Here is an 18721-nt window from a genome sequence, read left to right on the forward strand (position 1 = left end):
ATATTTGGTGGAATATCAGTTCTGTCTGACCAGGAAATCATCGACAGCATTCTTTTGCCTGAAAAGAAAGATGTGGAAGAGGTGGATTCAAGCGATGAGGAAGAGGAGGAAGAAGTATGTTCGTCTCGTGGAAGGATGCTGATGAATCATTTTGAAAGATCATTCAATTCATGGAGAGAAATCCAGCCTACACAGCTAATGAACTGCTTCATTTTCGTAGCCGTTATGATAACTTCCAAAATGGCCGTCATGTAGCAATCAAACAGTCAGACATCAGGGACTTTTTCACTAGGGGTAAACATGCAAAAACAGCAACCATTTCACTCATACCCTCCTGTTCACGTATGGGATTCCCAGACGGTGATGCAGCAACATCCACACCAGCAAGTACTCCAGCAAAAATGGCTGCTCCACCAACCTTCCCCATCACGCCTGTTCAACCCCCAGCCAGCCTATCCACTTGTGTCGATAAGCCTGCATCACCCACAACTCTGCCACCCCCACCCAGCCCTCCCTCTGAATCTGAAATATGATGTGGATGATGTGATGGTGATGAGTGATGATGATGAATGATCATGTACAGTAAATACAGTAAAAAAAGAAAAAAAAGGAAATTAAAAAAAAAAAAATGTAAGTAGCATAGCTGAAGGATACAATAGTGGTTAACATTTAGTTTTTACAGTACTAGTTCAGTAAACATAAGTTTATTATACATTATGCAGTTGTATTAAACATTTAGTAAAATTATTGTGGTAGGTGGGGGAGCTCACCATCCACTCACTCGATGTAGTGCTGCTGTCAGGTGTCTGCCCTTTCCTCTCCTCCATCCTTCTTTCCTTCCATCCTCTTCTGTTTTTCTGTCTTTCCTTGTCCTTCTGCCTACGGGTGACTTTACACTCCCTCATCTGTCTTCCTTTCCTTCATTCTTTCCTCTTCCTTCTGCCTGTCAATGACTCTACACTGAGTGACAAGCCAAATGGTTTCCTGTACACCAGGAAACCATTTACTACACTGGGTGGAAACTATATAACCAAATTTTGGCGCCTGGTGGTTTAGTGGGTAATTACTGCGCTCCAATCAGACTGAGCCAGTGAAGGTTAATATCCAAGGGATGGTTGGGGTTTATTGCTCATGTAATGCCACTCAGGGATGTGTGAGGCTGGTCACTCTCATCTTAAATGTCAGGACCAACTGCCTAGCCCTGGGCTCCTACGCTCCTCATGGGGCAGTGTAGGATTGGATGATGGATGGATGGATTATAGTATAGGCTGAGTGGCTTTTGGGTAGGTTTGGAGGTGGATTACTGATGATGAGGAATCATCCAGGGTGAGAATTGTCCTGATGGGGAATCATCCATGCTTTGACGGCGAAATGACTGACGGCAAATTGACTTGATGGTGAATTGTCTCGGAACCGTCTTACACCATACACTATAGTAGTAGCGTGACTTGCATATACAGTAATAATACCACATGCATAATAATTAATGTAATAATACATAAAATTAATGTAACATGTGTATATGTATTGCATACAATGTACAATAATACAGTAATGTGTACTCACCCATGACCTGTCGATGCTCCAGTAGGCTGCAGGGTTCCGAGACATGGGTGAGTACACATTACACATTACAGTACTGTATTATTGTACACTGTATGCTATACATATACACATGTTACATTAATTTTATGTATTATTACATCAATTATTATGTATGTGGTATTATTACTGTATATGCAAGTCACGCTACTTCTATAGTGTACGGAGTAAGACAACAGGAAATCGGTGTTAATTGATAATCCGGAAAAATCATTTTACCGGCATTTTGAATTCCCCGTGGCTCCTGGATAATCAACGTACTACTGTATACTGTAAGCTTGACTTAAAAAAAAAAAAAAAAAAAAAAAAAACATATAACAAGGACTTCATGAATTTCAAGAGGCACTTAATCATATTTGTCTGTGAATACCAGCCTGAGTTTTGTACATAAAGAATTATCCAAAGGCACTGGCAGAATCCCAAACACTGAATTAATTTTACGAGATGGACGGGAAAGTGGGCTCAAGTGGTATAAAAAAAAAAAAAAAAAAAAAAAAAAAAAAAGCAGGATAGGGAGCAGCCTAGAGTAGCATCAACTCCTTAGCTGCCAGACAGTCGTCAGTACCATCGAGCCCGCTGAAGGGAAATCTGGTCCATAAGAGATCGCGCCTGATGAGTCACATACATCTGGGGAAAAATACAGAAGTTAAATACAGAATATCATCAAAAATACAGTTCATTCATCTATCTATCATCCAAAATACAAAATATCAACAAAAAGATAATTCATTCATCTATCTATCATCCAAACCTTTCCTGTCCCGTCAAGAGAGTATGAGACTAGAACTAGGCTACTCAGTCCAGACATGCAGCATGGAGACCTGTCACCCAATGAACAAGGCTGACACATGCAAGCATGTAATAAGCCCTTCAAAACAAAACACACAAATGATAGCTGCTGGTATGCCATGTCTACATGAGAGCATAATCTCAGATAGCAGTTGCCTGACAAGCAATAATTATCTGACAATTACTTGCTATACCATGTCCACCTGATAGTGACCATCTTGAAAGCACTCTCAACAGCATGTGGACATGTGCATTAAACTAACCTTAACAATTCCTTCAACAAAGCTCTAATAACTGAGTATACAGTACCTGAAACAGTGTAATACCAAAGATGATCCCAGCTGCCCAGTATAGGTTGGATTCAAGGAACTGTATGATGGCTGAGATGCAGCCCCCTTTGTGGATGGTCTGAGATGGCTCTTCAAACACACTTGAATTCTAGGGAAGCAGACAAAACCACAGTTGACAGATGACAAAAATAAAGTCAATTTTGATAGCTAGATCTAAAAACAGAGATGCACTTGATGAATAATAACAATAACAAAAACAAACCTACATTTTATATATGATAAAAATAGACCTACATCTGATGGAAGATGAAAACAAAGGTACGCTGTCAGAGCACCATAACCCATCAATCCACCAGGCATCTTTCTGCTGATTACAGTACGGTATATAGTTACTGTACCTCCCAATCCATTAAATGTTTTCCTGAGTTACATGAGCCACTGACTTGTCACTCAATGAGAACGTAATACTACATTAAGTGAATGGATGGTGGACATTCCTTGTGGTAAGCTACATATAACAAGAACACTGTTATTTTATGGATAATCTCCAAACACTGTGATAGATTACCTTGTTTTTCTTCCCTCGTGTATTATAGCCACACATGATATCCTGAGTCTGTTGGCAAGAAGAAAATGAAGGATTAAAATTAATGTCCATTAACTACATATGGGTCCTAATCTTCACTAGAATACCAAATAAAATTGTTAACAATACTTGTATTAGGTCCCACATTGTACTGCTGGGTGAACTGGGCCTTAGTCAAACAGTCTGATCATTCTAAGAATCATATTCAAGGTTTTCCAACTGTGAGCAGGATATGCTACCAATGCATCAATGACTCCCTTTCGAGAAAAGAATATGGCTGTTATCATACTAAATTGCAGAGTAAACAGCCAGGCATGAAATCTACAGTACAACCAAATTCAATTGTAATACAATACTAGTACAGTAAAAAACTCTGGGGAATGCAGTCAAAGCACGTGTCCTGCTCAGGGAAGACAGACATCCCTGCCCTGCAAAGTTCTGGATCATCCTTGGGCAAAGTGTGGCACCCATTAACTTGTCAAAAAGGTAATAAGTGAATGGTTACCATCATCCCAGGAGGTACTACCATGGAAGAGATATGGGGTACCGGCCAGGTATCTAGACTTCCACATTTACCAAGTAATTACAGCCCAGGTATATCTTCTATGCATAGCTCATCCTCTTGAGGACTATGCCTCCTTCAATTTCCTTGTATCTCGCCATGTAGAAATACCCTGTCCCGATCCTGGCATGGTGCTGTCTGCCACATGAAAGCTATGAAATGCTTGTGGTTGATGGGTCTACCCAGCCAGACAGAGCTCAACAACAGTACACTTCCTCATATATCTAAATCCATCTTGTTCACCACCTATCTTAACTTCTGAAATACAGTATTCTCTCTCTCTCTCATTCTCTCCCAGCACAGTCTACCACTTTTTTTCAGGAGTCACATTTGCTCACTCTCTCTCTCTCTCTCTCTCTCTCCTTCTCGATCTCTCTCTTCACAGTCGACCACTTTTTTTTTCGACAGTCACATTTGCTCTCTCTCTCTCTCTCTCTCTCTCTCTCTCTCTCTCTCTCTCTCTCTCTCTCATCCCATCACACCCACCATATTTATTCTCTTGATACAGCATGAGGCTGGAACCCCACACCTCTGCACACTTTGGTTGCTTTCTGAGCAGTTGAAGTATTCGTTGGCCTCCCAGTCCTGGTAACCATCTGCTGTGATGCCGCAACATTCAAACTGCCAGTGTGTGGAAAAGATTGGATGGAATAAAGACATAAATGCATCAACATCATCATCAAAAAGGTAATTATTTGTTACCAACAGCATCATCATCAACTATCAAAGTTCTTTGTATTCCAGATCTCTGTTTGACATTCCATTGAGAAGTTAACAATTTATTTACTGATACATAATCTCTCCCACAGTGCTCAATGTTACATCAACCTATTTCAGTCTGCAAGAAATCAAGAGAGTTGTGTGTACAGTAAACCCTCAATTTACGCTAGACCGATTTGTTCTAAACACGTTTTGCAAGGAAAGATAAATCCTAACCTGGCACAATAAACGTTGAGGGGAGGGGGAGGGGGGAGTTTCCTTGGGGAAAATCCCAGAAGTTGTCTCCCATTTGCAGCCATCCCCCTCCCCCCAAAGAAGTTACATTGTCAGACCACTTAGACACACATTCACCTCATCCAGAATAAACAAAACACTCATTTTGTAAGATATTGCTAAAACAAATGGTCATAATTCAACACGGCTAAAATTATGAGAATGAAATGGTCTGTTTACTCTTGATCAGCTGGTTGCACACATATACAGTATATACTGTACAGTATACAGCACCGTACATGAATACATACACACACTGCTTGCTGCCTACCTCCCATCTCCCTCACTTCTTTACCACCACTCACTATGTACTTTTTCTTATTTCAACTAAGTATTTGTTAAAACACCATCATCGTCATCCAATCCTGCATTGCCCCATGAGGTGTGTACGAGCCCAGGGCTAGGCAAGTTGGTCCTGACATTTAAGATGAGAGTAACCAGCCTCTCTCATCCCTGAGTGGCATTATGTCAGCAATAAACCCCAACCACCCCCTGGAGAAAAACCTACACAGGCTCAATCTGGTCAGAGCACCACCAAGCGCCATATCTTGGTTATATGGTTACCACCAAGTGTAGTAAATGCTTTCCTGGTGTACAAGAAACCATATGGCTTGTCACTCAATGCAGAATCACCCACAGACATGTGGAAGAAGGAAGAAGGAAGGAAAGAAAGACTGAAGAGGAAGGAAGGAAGGAAAGAAGGAAGAGAGGAACAGGCAGTCACCCGAGAGCAGCACTTCATCATGTGACTGGATGGTGAGTGCCGCCACCTACCACTAAAACAAATGGCTGTAAATCAACACAGCTAAAATTATGGGATGTGAAATGGTCTGCTTACATTCAATCAGCTGGCCACATATGCAAATTAAGGGTCTACTGTAGGATCATTATGATTCTGCATGAAGCCTCACTGGTCAATATACAATCACTATTTTCATTTACATGATTGTTCTCATGCAAGCCTACAGTTATTTGTTTGTTCAAAGATAGCTTCTGCACTCATCACTCTTGGGTGGATTAGTGTCAGTGATGGAACAGTTCCATAGTGTTGGAGTTAATGTAGCAAATGAAGTGCACTGAAGTGAAATAACTATCAGTTTGGGTGAGTTGGAAACTTAATTTTATACATTTTGGTGGTAAGCAGCAAGCGAGGTGCAGTGAAGTGAACTAATAATACCGGTAACCTTTTTAGCCAAGTAGGAAACTTGTTTTTTGACTTTCTTGGATAGGTGACCCTTCGTCCAAAATTTATCCCCACTGATCCCATGTTATAATGAACTTGACATATGATAAATCATTATCCAATGGATTTTTTAAAAGCATCATCATCGTAAAATGAGGGCGTGCTATATTTGGGGCAATAAATTTTTTATGACAATTAATTTACACTCTCATTTTTACAGAGTACCCCCTGGGGGTAGGGGGGTTTTCAAGAATACTCCCCCAGTATCCCTGCTTGTCGTAAAAGGCGACTAAAAGGGTTGGCAGAGGGTTAGTGCCCCTCCCCGGAAAACAACTAACTAAAAAAACAAACAAGAAGCCTCGGACAAGGACTGACCAAACGTTGACGACCCAGGACCGGACAAAGGACTTGGTAATGTGTACATGGAATGTAAGAGGAGCGAATGATGAGGTGAAAGAGAGAGAGATTGTCCAGGTGCTTGAGGATGCGAAAGTGGATGTATGTGGAATAACTGAAACAAAATGGAGAGGAGAAAGTGTGAGAGAATGGGAGTATGGATGGGGTATATGTGCAGGAGTAGATGAGAATGAGAGGGCAAAGGAAGGAGTGTGTATAGTTGTGAGTAAAAGATGGAAGAAGAGCATAAGACAGTATGGATCAGTTGGGTCAAGGATTGTGTGGGTAAAGTTGAAAGTTGGAATACAAATGTGGGCGATTGTGTGTGTGTATGCGCCAACGCAAGATCGTGCTAGAAGAGTGAGAGAAGAGTTCTGGACAAATGTGGAAGTGTGCATGGAAAAGTTTGGAAGGCGTGAGAGAGTGTTTTTGATTGGTGATATGAATGGTAAAGTTGGTAATGTGAAGGTGGATGGAATAGTTGGTGAGTGGGGTGTGCCTGCTGAGATAGATGAGAATGGGAGTGCGCTAGTGGACATTTGTGCTGGGAGGGGGTTGGTAATAGCCAATACCCTCTTCAGGCATAAAATGATCCACAGGTATACATGGCGAGTGATGAGAAGGGTGGGTGGTGAACTGAATGAAAGGAAGGCAATGATTGATTATGTGTGTGTGGATGAAAGGATGCGAAGATGTGTAAAGGATGCAAGAGTGTATAGAGGTTGGGGAGTGGACTTTCTGACCACTACTTGGTGGTGGCCAGAATTAGGTTGCAAGTAAGATGGAGGAATAGAAGAAGGGAAAGACGAGAGGAAGGAGTAGTTGCAAGGAGAGTGGAAAGGTTACAAGAGGATGAGAAAAAGGCAGAGTATAAGAGAGAAGTGGAGGAACGATTGGGCAAATATGAATTGGAGCAGATGGGAGACGTGGAAGGTGTGTGTAAGATATTTACAGAAGAAATATGTGCAGCATGTGATGTGGTGTGTGGAAGGAAGAGAAGACGGAGGAGGGTGCAAGGAACAGCGTGGTGGACTGAAGAGGTGAAACAGGCTGTGGCACAAAAGAAGAAAGCATACAATGAATGGATGAGAAATAGGGGCGTGGAAGAAGTTGAGAGGCGGAAGAGAGAGTTATATGTGGAAAGGAAGAGAGAGGTGAAAAGATTAGTAAGAGAGAGTAAGAAGAGAGTGGATGAGGAATTTGGAAGGAATTTGAGTGTAAAGTGGAGGGACTGTAAGAAAATGTTCTGGAGAGAAGTGAAAAGAGTAAGACAGGGTGGAAGTGAAGTCAGCAGGGGAGTGAAAGATAAAAATGGTAGATTACTAGTGGAGAAGGGAGAAAAAGTGAGCAGATGGAGAGAACACTTTAAGGAATTGTTGAACGTGGAGGATGGAAGTAATGCGAGTATAAGTGGCTGGGGAATGGCTGGGAGAAGGAGGGAGGTGAGAAGACAGGAAGAAATCAGTAGGATGGAAGTTGTGGAAGCAATGAAGAAAGTTAAATCGGGGAAAGCCCCAGGAATTGATGGAGTGTGTGGTGAAATGCTGAAGCATGGGGGAGAGATAGTAGTAGAATGGATGTGGAAGATGTGCAGATTGGCCTGGGAGGAAGGTAGAGTCCCGGAGGATTGGAAGTCAGGTATAATTATTCCCTTGTACAAAGGAAAAGGGGAAAAAGAAGTGTGTGGTAATCATAGGGGCATTTGTCTTCTTAGTATAATAGGAAAAGTGTATGGTAGGTTACTTATAGACAGAGTTAGAGAAAGAACAGAGAAATTAGTTGGAGAAGAACAGGGAGGCTTTAGGAAGGGAAGAGGTTGTGTAGATCAGATATTCATTCTTAGATCTTTAGTGGAAAAGTTTCTAGAGAAGGGAAAGAAGTTGTATGCGGCTTTCATGGATTTGGAGAAAGCATATGACAGGGTGGATAGACAAGGATTGTGGAAAGTGTTAAGAATATATGGAGTAGATGGGAAGTTGTTGAATGCTGTGAAGAGTATGTACGATGGTGCGAAGGCTGCAGTGCGTGTGGATGGTGAACTAAGTGAATTTTTCTCTGTGAAAGTTGGTTTGAAACAGGGATGTGTCATGTCTCCATGGTTGTTCAATCTGTACATGGATGGGGTAATAAAAGAGGTACAAGGTAGGGTAGTGGATGTTGGAGTGGCCCTGGTGAGAGAGGATAGTGTTTGGAAACTCCCTGTACTGTTGTTTGCAGATGATACTGTGTTGTTGAGTGAAGACGAAGGGGAGCTGCAAGGCTTGGTGGATGAGTTTGAGAGAGTGTGTAAGAAACGGAACCTAAAGGTGAATGTAGGGAAGAGTAAAGTGATGGTCTCTGAGAGAGGTGAAGTCAGTGAATGTACAGCGAGGTTGGATGGTGAGGAATTGGAAAATGTGAGTACGTTTAAGTATTTGGGTAGTGTGATGAGTAAGGATGGAGGTTTGGAGGGTGAAGTGCTTGAAAGGGTACAGCAGGGAAGAAAGGTTGCTGGTTCCTTAAAAGCAGTGATAAGAAACAGGGAAGTGAGCATGGAAGTAAAAAAGTTACTACATGACAGTATTGTGATACCAACTCTAACGTACGGAAGTGAAGCTTGGACATTGTTGGAAGGACACAAGTCAAGAGTGAGAGCAGTGGAAATGAGTTATTTAAGAGGAGCCTGTGGAGTCACGTGGAGAGACAGGCTGACGAATGAGGATGTAAAGGAGCGTTGTGGTGTGGATGTGGATGTGACAGGAAGCGTTGTGAGGAACACACTGAGGTGGTTTGGCCATGTGGAGAGGATGGAGGGTGAAAGATTGACGAAGAGAGTGTATGTGAGTGAGGTGGAGGGTGGAAGAGGGAGGGGGAGACCGAGGATGAGATGGAGGGATGGGGTGGAGAGGTATATGAGAGAGGGGGGTGTGAGTTGGGAGCAGGGCAGTGAAATGGCGGGGGACAGGGCGACTTGGAGGCGATTTGTTTGTGGCCACCCCAAACGGGATTGAGGCGTCTGGCAATAGATAGATAGATAGACATTGTTACATCAGCTTATCCCAAAATGTAAGACGGCAACAAAGTTCAGTGTGTTCTGCCTATCCCTGTAGTTCACAACATCACTTCAACATAACACTTGCAAAATATTAAGTCCTCAATCCAAGTCACATTTTTGGTGTTTTCTGCTATTAAGTCCAAGATAAATTACATAAAACTGACTACAATACCAAACTTCCAATGCTTAACTACTAGTTTCCTCCAGCTTACAGTTCTATACCACTTACATATACATACACTGCTGTGATATTATTTATTAAATCCCAGACATGTAAAGCAAGTCCTTGTTATATGTTACCCTTTTTTTATGTTCTTTTTTTTTTTCTTCCTGTTAATTCGTCTGATAATTAAAGGAATACAGTACTGCCACTTAAAGGTTTCATCAGTACCTATAAAGATGATCTGCTAGTTCCCCAAATTTTATAGCAAATTTATACAGAAAATGCTGTGATATACTGGAACACACTCCCTGTCATATAACCAGGATCACCAGGATAGTACAGTACCTCTTTTTCAGTATTCAGTGTTACCTCTACCTACCTCATTCTGCAAGCCCTCTCAAAATTTCTGTGTTGTGACTCTCCATGTAAGGTAACCTGACACAGTTATTATACATAAATTAATGAATACAGTACTTATACCTCATTCACAATCTACACTTTCTCTTCTACAGTGTTCAGTGTTACCTCAACCTACCTCACTTTGTAGGAAGTCCACAAAGTTCTGTCTGTTTGTGCTCTCCCAGTACTCCACAATGAGCTGCTTGGACAGAACACTCTCAATTATCTCTCGGGACTTCCATGGAAATACTATGCAGGCAATGGCAACCAGCAACTCAGCAATTAGGAAGATAGTCAGGCTCCAGAAATACTGGCAAAATAAGAAAACACAAAGAATATGTAAATTCTCACCACCACCACCACCACCATCATCATCATGCTACATCCATCTACCTGTCCATCACTCAATCCTTTATTGTCCCATCAGAAATGTACGAGGCCTGGAGTAAAGCTACTCAGTTCACTCACTTAAGGTGGGAGTGGTCAGTCACTTAACCCTGAGTGGCATCATGTGAGCAATAAACCCCAACCATCCCTTGTATTTAAACTCATATGAACCACATTCAGTTCCTGTGCTTTAATTCCATTACATTACGAGAAACTGATTTGTTGGTTGCTTGGTTAACACCCAGAGCAGTACAGTGTATATGGTTCCCACTAGTAAGTGTGTTATGCAGGATCTGAAACTGGGAAGAGGAAAGCAATAACTGTACAAGAACTACGCTACTGGAATGTTGGCTTGAAATTAACACCCTAAGGGACACCTGGATTAAGAAACTACTGTACTTATTATTGTTTGATGGTCATTGATTTGTGCAGGGTTGGTCAGAGATGGGTTGGGAGGCAAAAAATAACTACAATGAACTTCAATTATACATCAGTTATGCAGTTTTGGCAAGAATGAACACAGGCATTGTGTTCATCAATTTTTTAAAACATGCATTTTTTTTTTTCCCCTTAATGTGTCTGACTCTGGGCATAGGCTTCACAGCTTGCTCCTAAGGCCCAGTAGTCCTCCTACATACCATACACCTCTACATGTCACCACTTCGGAGCTAACACTCATCGTTCATTTTAAATACATGCTAGGGCTGTCTCACACAGGACTGGTGTACTGGTATTAGCGGGGATATTTTTATATGTCAGTGGGTCTTCTGGTAGATCAGTAAAGCCTGCTTTTATTAAATTCACATCCTTAAACTGTTCCCTGCCCCAGCAGGGATTTGAACCTGGGTCTGGTAGGACTGCAGGTCACCTCTCTACAGACTGAGCTACTGTACCTCTCAAGAAGTTAAATCTTTTCAATAGGTTCAGACAATTTACCATTATGGAATGTTATGCTCCACTTAAGACTTCCTATTACAACCTGGTAGATACATGATAATATATTTACAACTGAGAGGACATGCCACTAAATTTGAAATCATATCATGCTGAAAGTCATCATCATAATAATCTACTTTCACCACCTACGGATGTAGTGACATTAGATCCAAAAACAAGAATACAGAAGTACAATGGTGGTAAAACTATTAACGGTGTGCCTAGTAAAATCAACCACACAGTCATTTACACACAAAAAAAAAGACATCCTTTTGCTGAAAGGTTAACCATAAAGAAAGGTTTCTGGGTTGATCTGGCCCCAAATTCAATCCACTCCTATAACTTTTGTCTTACTTACTTAACTTAATCAAACCTACTTTAACGACTTGAGTAAGCATGGGTTTTGGTGCCAGATCAACCTGTCAGCCAACACAAACCACCTTCCTACCAGCTTTAGAAGACACAGGTTCTCCCTCAGTGCCCCAACACACCCAGCAAATGACACAATGAAGATGATGCTCCCAAGGGCCACCAAAACCCCAGACAGATCTGTCAACACAATGTATGCGATCTCCACCGACTGTAGTCCATGGAGGTCCTGGGCTGTGAAGATGACTCCGTACAGACCAATGGCCATGATTAGCATCCCAAATACCTGAGAGAGAATAAAATATGGTAAGACTTCATTATAATTCCCCCTCCCCTCCCGTCAAATACATAAATTCCAAGAAATTGCTGTGGAGATTCCAAGCTGTGAAGGTGGCTCCACACAGACTGATAACCATATCATTCAAATGCCTGTGAGGAATACCGGTACAATAAAGTAACGTAGTTTTTGTTGTAAGTCATCTCTTAATTTCTTTAGCTATTAGATTCAGTGCTAATTACAGAAAAACTGCCATGAAAATCAGGCCATAGAGACCAAAGGCTATGACCAGCATTTCAACACAGCAATGGGGGACAATTAACCCTTTCATGTACCGATTACAGCTTTGACCCTCATCGGCTTCTGAGGCTCAGACGTTTGGATGATAGCAAAAGCCAAAATCCGAATATGTTCCTGTTCATTTTTATTTTTCTGCAGAATTATTACACTCCCTCATCTGTCTTTTTTTCCCTCATTATTTCCTCTTCCTTCTGCCTGTGGGTGACTCTACACTGAGTGACAAGCCAAACGGTTTCCTGTGCACCAGGAAACCATTTACTACGCTAGGTGGTAACCACATAACCAAATTTTGGCGCCTGGTGGTTTAGTTGGTAATTACGGCACTCCAATCAGATTGAGCCGGTGAAGGTTTATATCCAAGGGGTGGTCGGGGTTTATTGCTCAAGTTGTGCCACTCAGGGATGAGTGAGGCTGGTCACTCTCATTTTTAAATGTCAGGACCAACTTGCCTAGCCCCGGGCTCCTACACTCCTCATGGGGCATAGGATTGGGTGATGGATGGATAGATTATTGCTCTAAATACTGGTACAAAAAATTATATATCACTGGAAAGGAAATTTACATTGTATTCAGCTACTTTCTGGAGCAAAAAAATATGATTCAACCTTATAAATATATATATATATATATATATATATATTTTTTTTTTTTTTTTTTTTTTTAAGTAAATTTTTTGCATGTTGGCTAAATTCTATTTTTTTTTTTTTTTTTTTTTTATTATGCGAATATTGCTTTTTTGAACATAATATGATAAAGTACAATTATAGTACTAAGCTTCAAAATGAGACCAAATTGAGCTCTCTACAATAAACAGCAACTATTCTATGAGTGGTAGTAGTAAAGCATCTCTACGTGATTGTTTGCACAACGCTTAAGATAAAGTCATGCGCCACAGCCATTTTTTACAAGCACCCCGACAGGAGAGGGTTAAGAATGATATGTGTATATGAGGTGATGACAACTCAGTACTGACCAACAGCTATGATCAGCACTGCAAACAGCTATATAAGAGAATAAGACACAAGTATACAGTGTTGTATACAGTAACTTATCATTATAAGTTGTCATTTCTGAGGCTACTTCTGTTGTACATTTCTTAAAAATGTATTTATGTGCACAGAATGTATGTAGGCAAACTTAGATGGTATGAACATGTGGAGAGAATGAATGCATGGTGGCGACAAGGGTATAGTCTTGCACTGAGTTTGAAGAATGTGGATGGATATGGTAATGGAATGCATAAGAAGGCAAAGCAGAGTAAGGAGGGTGATTAGGCTGGGGATATGACAGATCGAGTTAAATGGATGAATTGTACCTGTAAGGAGAAGAACATGACAAGGGTCTGGCACCCTTTTTTTCTGTCTACCCACCTATAGCCAGACACCATATGCCCATACGGGGTGGCTGTTCACCCTTGGCTTAGTTGTTTTACAGGGAGGGGCACTAACCCTCTGCCAACCTACTTGTTGACATGTAGGTAATCCTGAACTTTTTAACTTTCTTTTATCTGGTTGGAAAGTGAAGCACAGTTATAAGGAAAAGTACTAAAAACGACCTGCAGATAAGCAGCTGAATTTAACTTTTTTTACTCTAACCTGGCCTAAAATTGTTCTCTTCATCTTGAATGCTACGTCATAGCAAGAGGTTAATACTAGATCATGATGATAGTCATGAAGTGTAGAGCCACAGTATTGTCTCCATCTGTCACTGAGCTACACAAATTAAGCTGGGAAAGAACAAAAACCTGGGCCATGTTAAGATAAAAGAACTACGGTATAAGCTTGTCAGGTAAAACCAGGATTCCAGGGATTTGAATGGTGAGTGATTGGGTGTTCAGTCATTTCACTGGGCATGCTCTTAGTAGTTCTCCCTCTATTGTACGATCTCTTTTCTTGTTTTCTGGACTCTTCCTCATCCAATTCTTATGGAACAAGAAGAGGTTCAGATGATGGTGGGATTTTCATACCATTATCAACGTACTAGGCTTAGAAAGTTGTGGATGTGTAATTCTGATGCTACTAACTATAGAACCTCATCAGTTTTCACACATACACCATGTCTAACAAATCCAACTCACTATAAAAACAATGTTCTTCAGTCCTATCATTTATTTGTTCATTTATACAGACTCCAAAATGCATGCATGCATCAGCCTTGGTCACTTAAAGGTGGCTCTCCACACTGCTCAATCTCTAGCAGACTCTCTATTCAGTCCCCAAACCCTCAGGTCACACTCTGTGACCTCATCCCAGGTCTTTTTTGTTTACCTCTCCCAGCTCAACCCTCACCATTAATTCCTCTCATCCTCTACCCCCCAGGTATCATCCTCCATCCTCTCCACATGCCCAACCATTTCAATCTATCACAACACTAATATATTCTCATCTTTCCTCTCAGCTCTTCAGTCGTGATCCAAACCCCCTCAGACCAGTAATTCAAGGAAGCAATACACATCCACCTAACAATTCTCACCTCTGTACATTTGAGCCCATGAATATCCTCCTCCTGTATTGTTAAAGTCTTACTATTGTACAATATTGAACTCCTAACACAAGCAGTACATAAAGTTCCCTATGTGAGCATAAAGGAAGAGCCCTCTCAATGTCAGGTGGAGCAAATGCTCTCTGAACTACTTCCAACCACTCCTTATCCTTGTCACTATGCGAACTTCAGCTCCACCTCCAGTACATATCATGTCCTCCAAATAACAAAACTCCTCCACAAGCTCAAGAGACTTTTCAGCAAAATTAATCCTCTCCTGCCTCTCTGCTTCTGTACAGGCTGCTCTCCATTACATGCTGCACACTCAATATCAGCATTATTTTGCAGCCAACCTCTAATACATCTCTTATGTACCCACTTACCACAAACACTGCACAAAATATATATAATTTGGTCCTACTCTTAGTTATTTCTGGAGAATTTGGGCATCATCATAGACTTACCTTATGACGAAATTTAAGTCTTACCATTCAACACATGTAAGAGGGAGCTCAGTAAATTTTTATTTTCCGGCAAACATGAACTTTGTTAATAAAACATTTTCTTTCAATGTCTATCTGTCTACCATCTATGGCCAGATGCCACAGTCCCATAAAGGGTGGGTGTTTGACTTTTAGTTAGTTATTTTATGGAGAGGGGCACTGACCCTCCACCAACCCAGCTGCTGACATATAAGGTACACGTATGGGTTGGTTATATGGTTACCAACCAGTCTGCAGGAAATTATTAGGCTTGTCACTCAAAGTAAAGCCTCTTGAAAAGGTAAAAGAGTAATAGAAAGTGACGGGAAAGATGGAAAAAATCGGAAGAAAGGAAGGTACAAAGAAAAAGAATGATAAAGGTGAAGGAAGATGTAGGCAGCATTACATCAAGTGAGTGAATAGATGATGTGATTCATTTAATTCTGACTCTCATTTCTTCCTGCTTTACTTCCACCCTTCACAATGAGGACCTGTGGGAATGCAGGGTTTTGGGTGGGGTAAATGCAAGGAAAGAAGCATTTCCTCTGAACAATGATGATTTAAATCACATGAATTGCTTACAGCACCAAAAACATCAGAAAAAAATTGTTTTAACTGCACCTAGCTACATCTATCCCAACTCAGCGGCTTTGTTCCCAGAACCTCAAAACATTAATCTTACCTTATCTATTCAAACCAGACTGCACATAAAGAAAAAGAGACAACTATACTGACTGGCAATTTTACGCCTTAGTTTAACATCATCAAACCATATCTGGTTCAACTTAACCTCACATTGCTGAACTTCCTGAGGGGCTTGCCCAATATACCTCCCCCCCTCCAAGGGATTCTGGAGGGAAATAAAACATTCATCTTACTGATGAGAAAAGTTAATGCTGACCTAAATCCTGTATTTTGATAAGCCAACAGCACTACCTCATATGGGGTCAAACTACATGCACCATAGAACCCAGCCATAGTAAGACTTATTTTCAGCTTAAAGACAGACATGTACAGCTTGTGACTGCCTCAAATTACCATAAATTGTGTGAATATTTTTTTACAGTTACATAACAACTTCAAGGGCTATCACTGGCTAATCAAAGTATTAACCAAGCTGACTGGGGACTGTCCTAAATCTATGATGGATAACATTTAACCTATATAAGACTAATATCCATAGGACGTAAGGATAAACTGCGCTGATTAGACAACATAACAAAATAAATAAAAATTTTTTATAAAATCTGGGAACTCCCATACATCTCATGCCAAAATTGCAATGGTGTCATGATTATTTCCTCAATAATCTGTATCTTTACCAGGATGGATTAGATCTGGGTAAATTTTTAGAAGTAACCAACGTTTTCTTTTATTATTTTTTTTATGGTTTCCAATGCAAAATACTGTGCTTTAATTAGTTTTGACCCTCATTTTGGGGGGAAAATCCCCCTTATGGAATTTTGAGTAAGATTTCCAAAAGTGGGTTTATCCCCCAAAATCAAGATCAAGATTAATTAAAAATACACTATTTTGCATTAAACTAACCCAAACTAACCTAACCTAACCTAGGCCTGATCTAGAGCCTGACATAGACCGAATGCACACGCCTGCACCAGCCAATATGGCGCAACATTCATCCGTTACTGAGCGACAGCCTAACCTAAGTCACTATATCACTATCCCTACAAAATTTGCTCCCCCAATTGAAACTAGGCTTAAAGGGTAAGTCTTAGTTAGAATAGTTCAGGGGCGTAATATAATGAAAATTGGTAACGTTGGTTACTTCTAAAGTTATACCTAGATCTGAACTACACACATCAAAATACAGCAAAAAAACATGCTTCACATGAGAAATGTTATTTGGTTACAACTAAATTCTTACCAAAAACTGTTGCAGATGCTGTTTAACTGGCCCTGGGCCTACCAGGCTATCACAATTTTCTTTATACTTAATACAACGAGTTTTCATCACAACAACTCTTCCATACCGACTTCATGTTAACAAAATGCAAGAGTGGTGATCTATTATTGTAAATGAACAAGCCATTGTAACATTCCTGGAAATAACACACCCTAAAATTTTATATTTCATATTCCACATTTTACAAAGCTTACCCAAAATATGAAGTTAAAGAAGAATAGGGTCCATTTGATGCAAGGGCTGATGTAGGAGTACTCTCTTCTTCTCGCCATGTTGTTAATACGAAAAATTGGAGAGATATTAACGCAACACTGAGTTTGTTTTCCTTTCTCTTGCTTCCTATGACGTCACATCCGCTGACTGACTTATCTTCAACAAAGGACTGTCCCTCTTTCGTAACAATTCTGGTTGTAATTTTCTTACAGCCAACAGCTAACACACTATAACACCAAATGGTAAAATAATTATATACAAACGTAGCCCTTGTAACTCTCATTAGTCCAAGGCGAGATATTTGTTCCTTAGCTCAATACTTGTCGTTGCCATGAAGTTGCCATAGATTCGCGATACATGAATAGAGCCTTATTATTCTGTGGTGAGGGGACGGCGAATGCTCGGCCACCCGCCCACCATCCACTCACTTGGTGGTTGCCATCAAAGGGACGTGTGGTGGTCTAGCAGAATATACTACCCACATAATGTCGGACCACGACTTGGTGGTGGCCAGAATTAGGATTCAAGTAAGATGGAGGAATAGAAGAAGGGAAAGACGAGAGGAAGGAGTAGTTGCAAGGAGAGTGGAATGGTTACAAGAGGATGAGAAAAAGGCAGAGTATAAGAGAGAAGTGGAGGAACGATTGGGCAAATATGAGTTGGAGCAGATGGGGGACGTGGAAGGTGTGTGAAGGATATTTACAGAAGAAATACATTATGTGCAGCATGTGATGTGGTGTGTGGAAGGAAGAGAAGACGGAGGGGGCTGCAAGAAACAGCGTGGTGGACTGAAGAGGTGAGACAGGCTGTGGCACAAAAGAAGAAAGCATACAATGAATGGATGAGAAATAAGGGCGTGGAAGAAGTTGAGAGGCGGAAGAGTTATATGTAGAAAGAGAGAGGTGAAAAGATTAGCAAGAGAGAGTAAGAAGAGTGGATGAGGAATTTGGAAGGAATTTGAGTGTAATGTGGAGGGACTGTAAGAAAATGTTCTGGAAAGAGGTGAAAAGAGTAAGACAGGGTGGAAGTGAAGTTAGCAGGGGAGTGAAAGATAAAAATGGTAGATTACTAGTCGAGAAGGGAGAAAAAGTGAGCAGATGGAGAGAACACTTTAAGGAATTGTTGAACATAGAGGATTGAAGTAATGCGAGTATAAGTGGCTGGGAGAAGGAGGGAGGTGAGAAGACAGGAAGAAATCAGTAGGATAGAAGTTGTGGAAGCAATAATGAAGAAAGTTAAATCGGGGAAAGCCCCAGGAATTGATGGAGTGTGTGGTGAAATGCTGAAGCATGGGGGAGAGATAGTAGTAGAATGGATGTGGAAGATGTGCAGATTGGCCTGGGAGGAAGGTAGAG

The 18721-nt window shown here is 40.9% G+C and overlaps 1 protein-coding gene across 1 annotated transcript; it reads right to left on the reverse strand.

Moving 5' to 3' along the window:
* Window positions 1-2108: 2108 nt before the first annotated feature.
* LOC145408380 (tetraspanin-33-like) lies at window positions 2109-17425 on the reverse strand. Its single transcript, XM_080279110.1, has 7 exons — window positions 17348-17425; window positions 11769-11975; window positions 10134-10307; window positions 4316-4450; window positions 3237-3297; window positions 2701-2810; window positions 2109-2229 (listed from the first exon to the last, which is right to left on the reverse strand). Exons 1-7 carry the CDS (start codon window positions 17423-17425, stop codon window positions 2161-2163), a joined length of 834 nt encoding a protein of 277 aa, XP_080135236.1. The 3' UTR covers window positions 2109-2160.
* Window positions 17426-18721: the final 1296 nt, after the last annotated feature.

Source organism: Coenobita brevimanus, chromosome 77 (assembly GCF_032717465.1).
Source record: "Coenobita brevimanus isolate Jiangsu-jjx chromosome 77, ASM3271746v2, whole genome shotgun sequence".
NCBI lineage: Eukaryota > Metazoa > Arthropoda > Malacostraca > Decapoda > Coenobitidae > Coenobita > Coenobita brevimanus.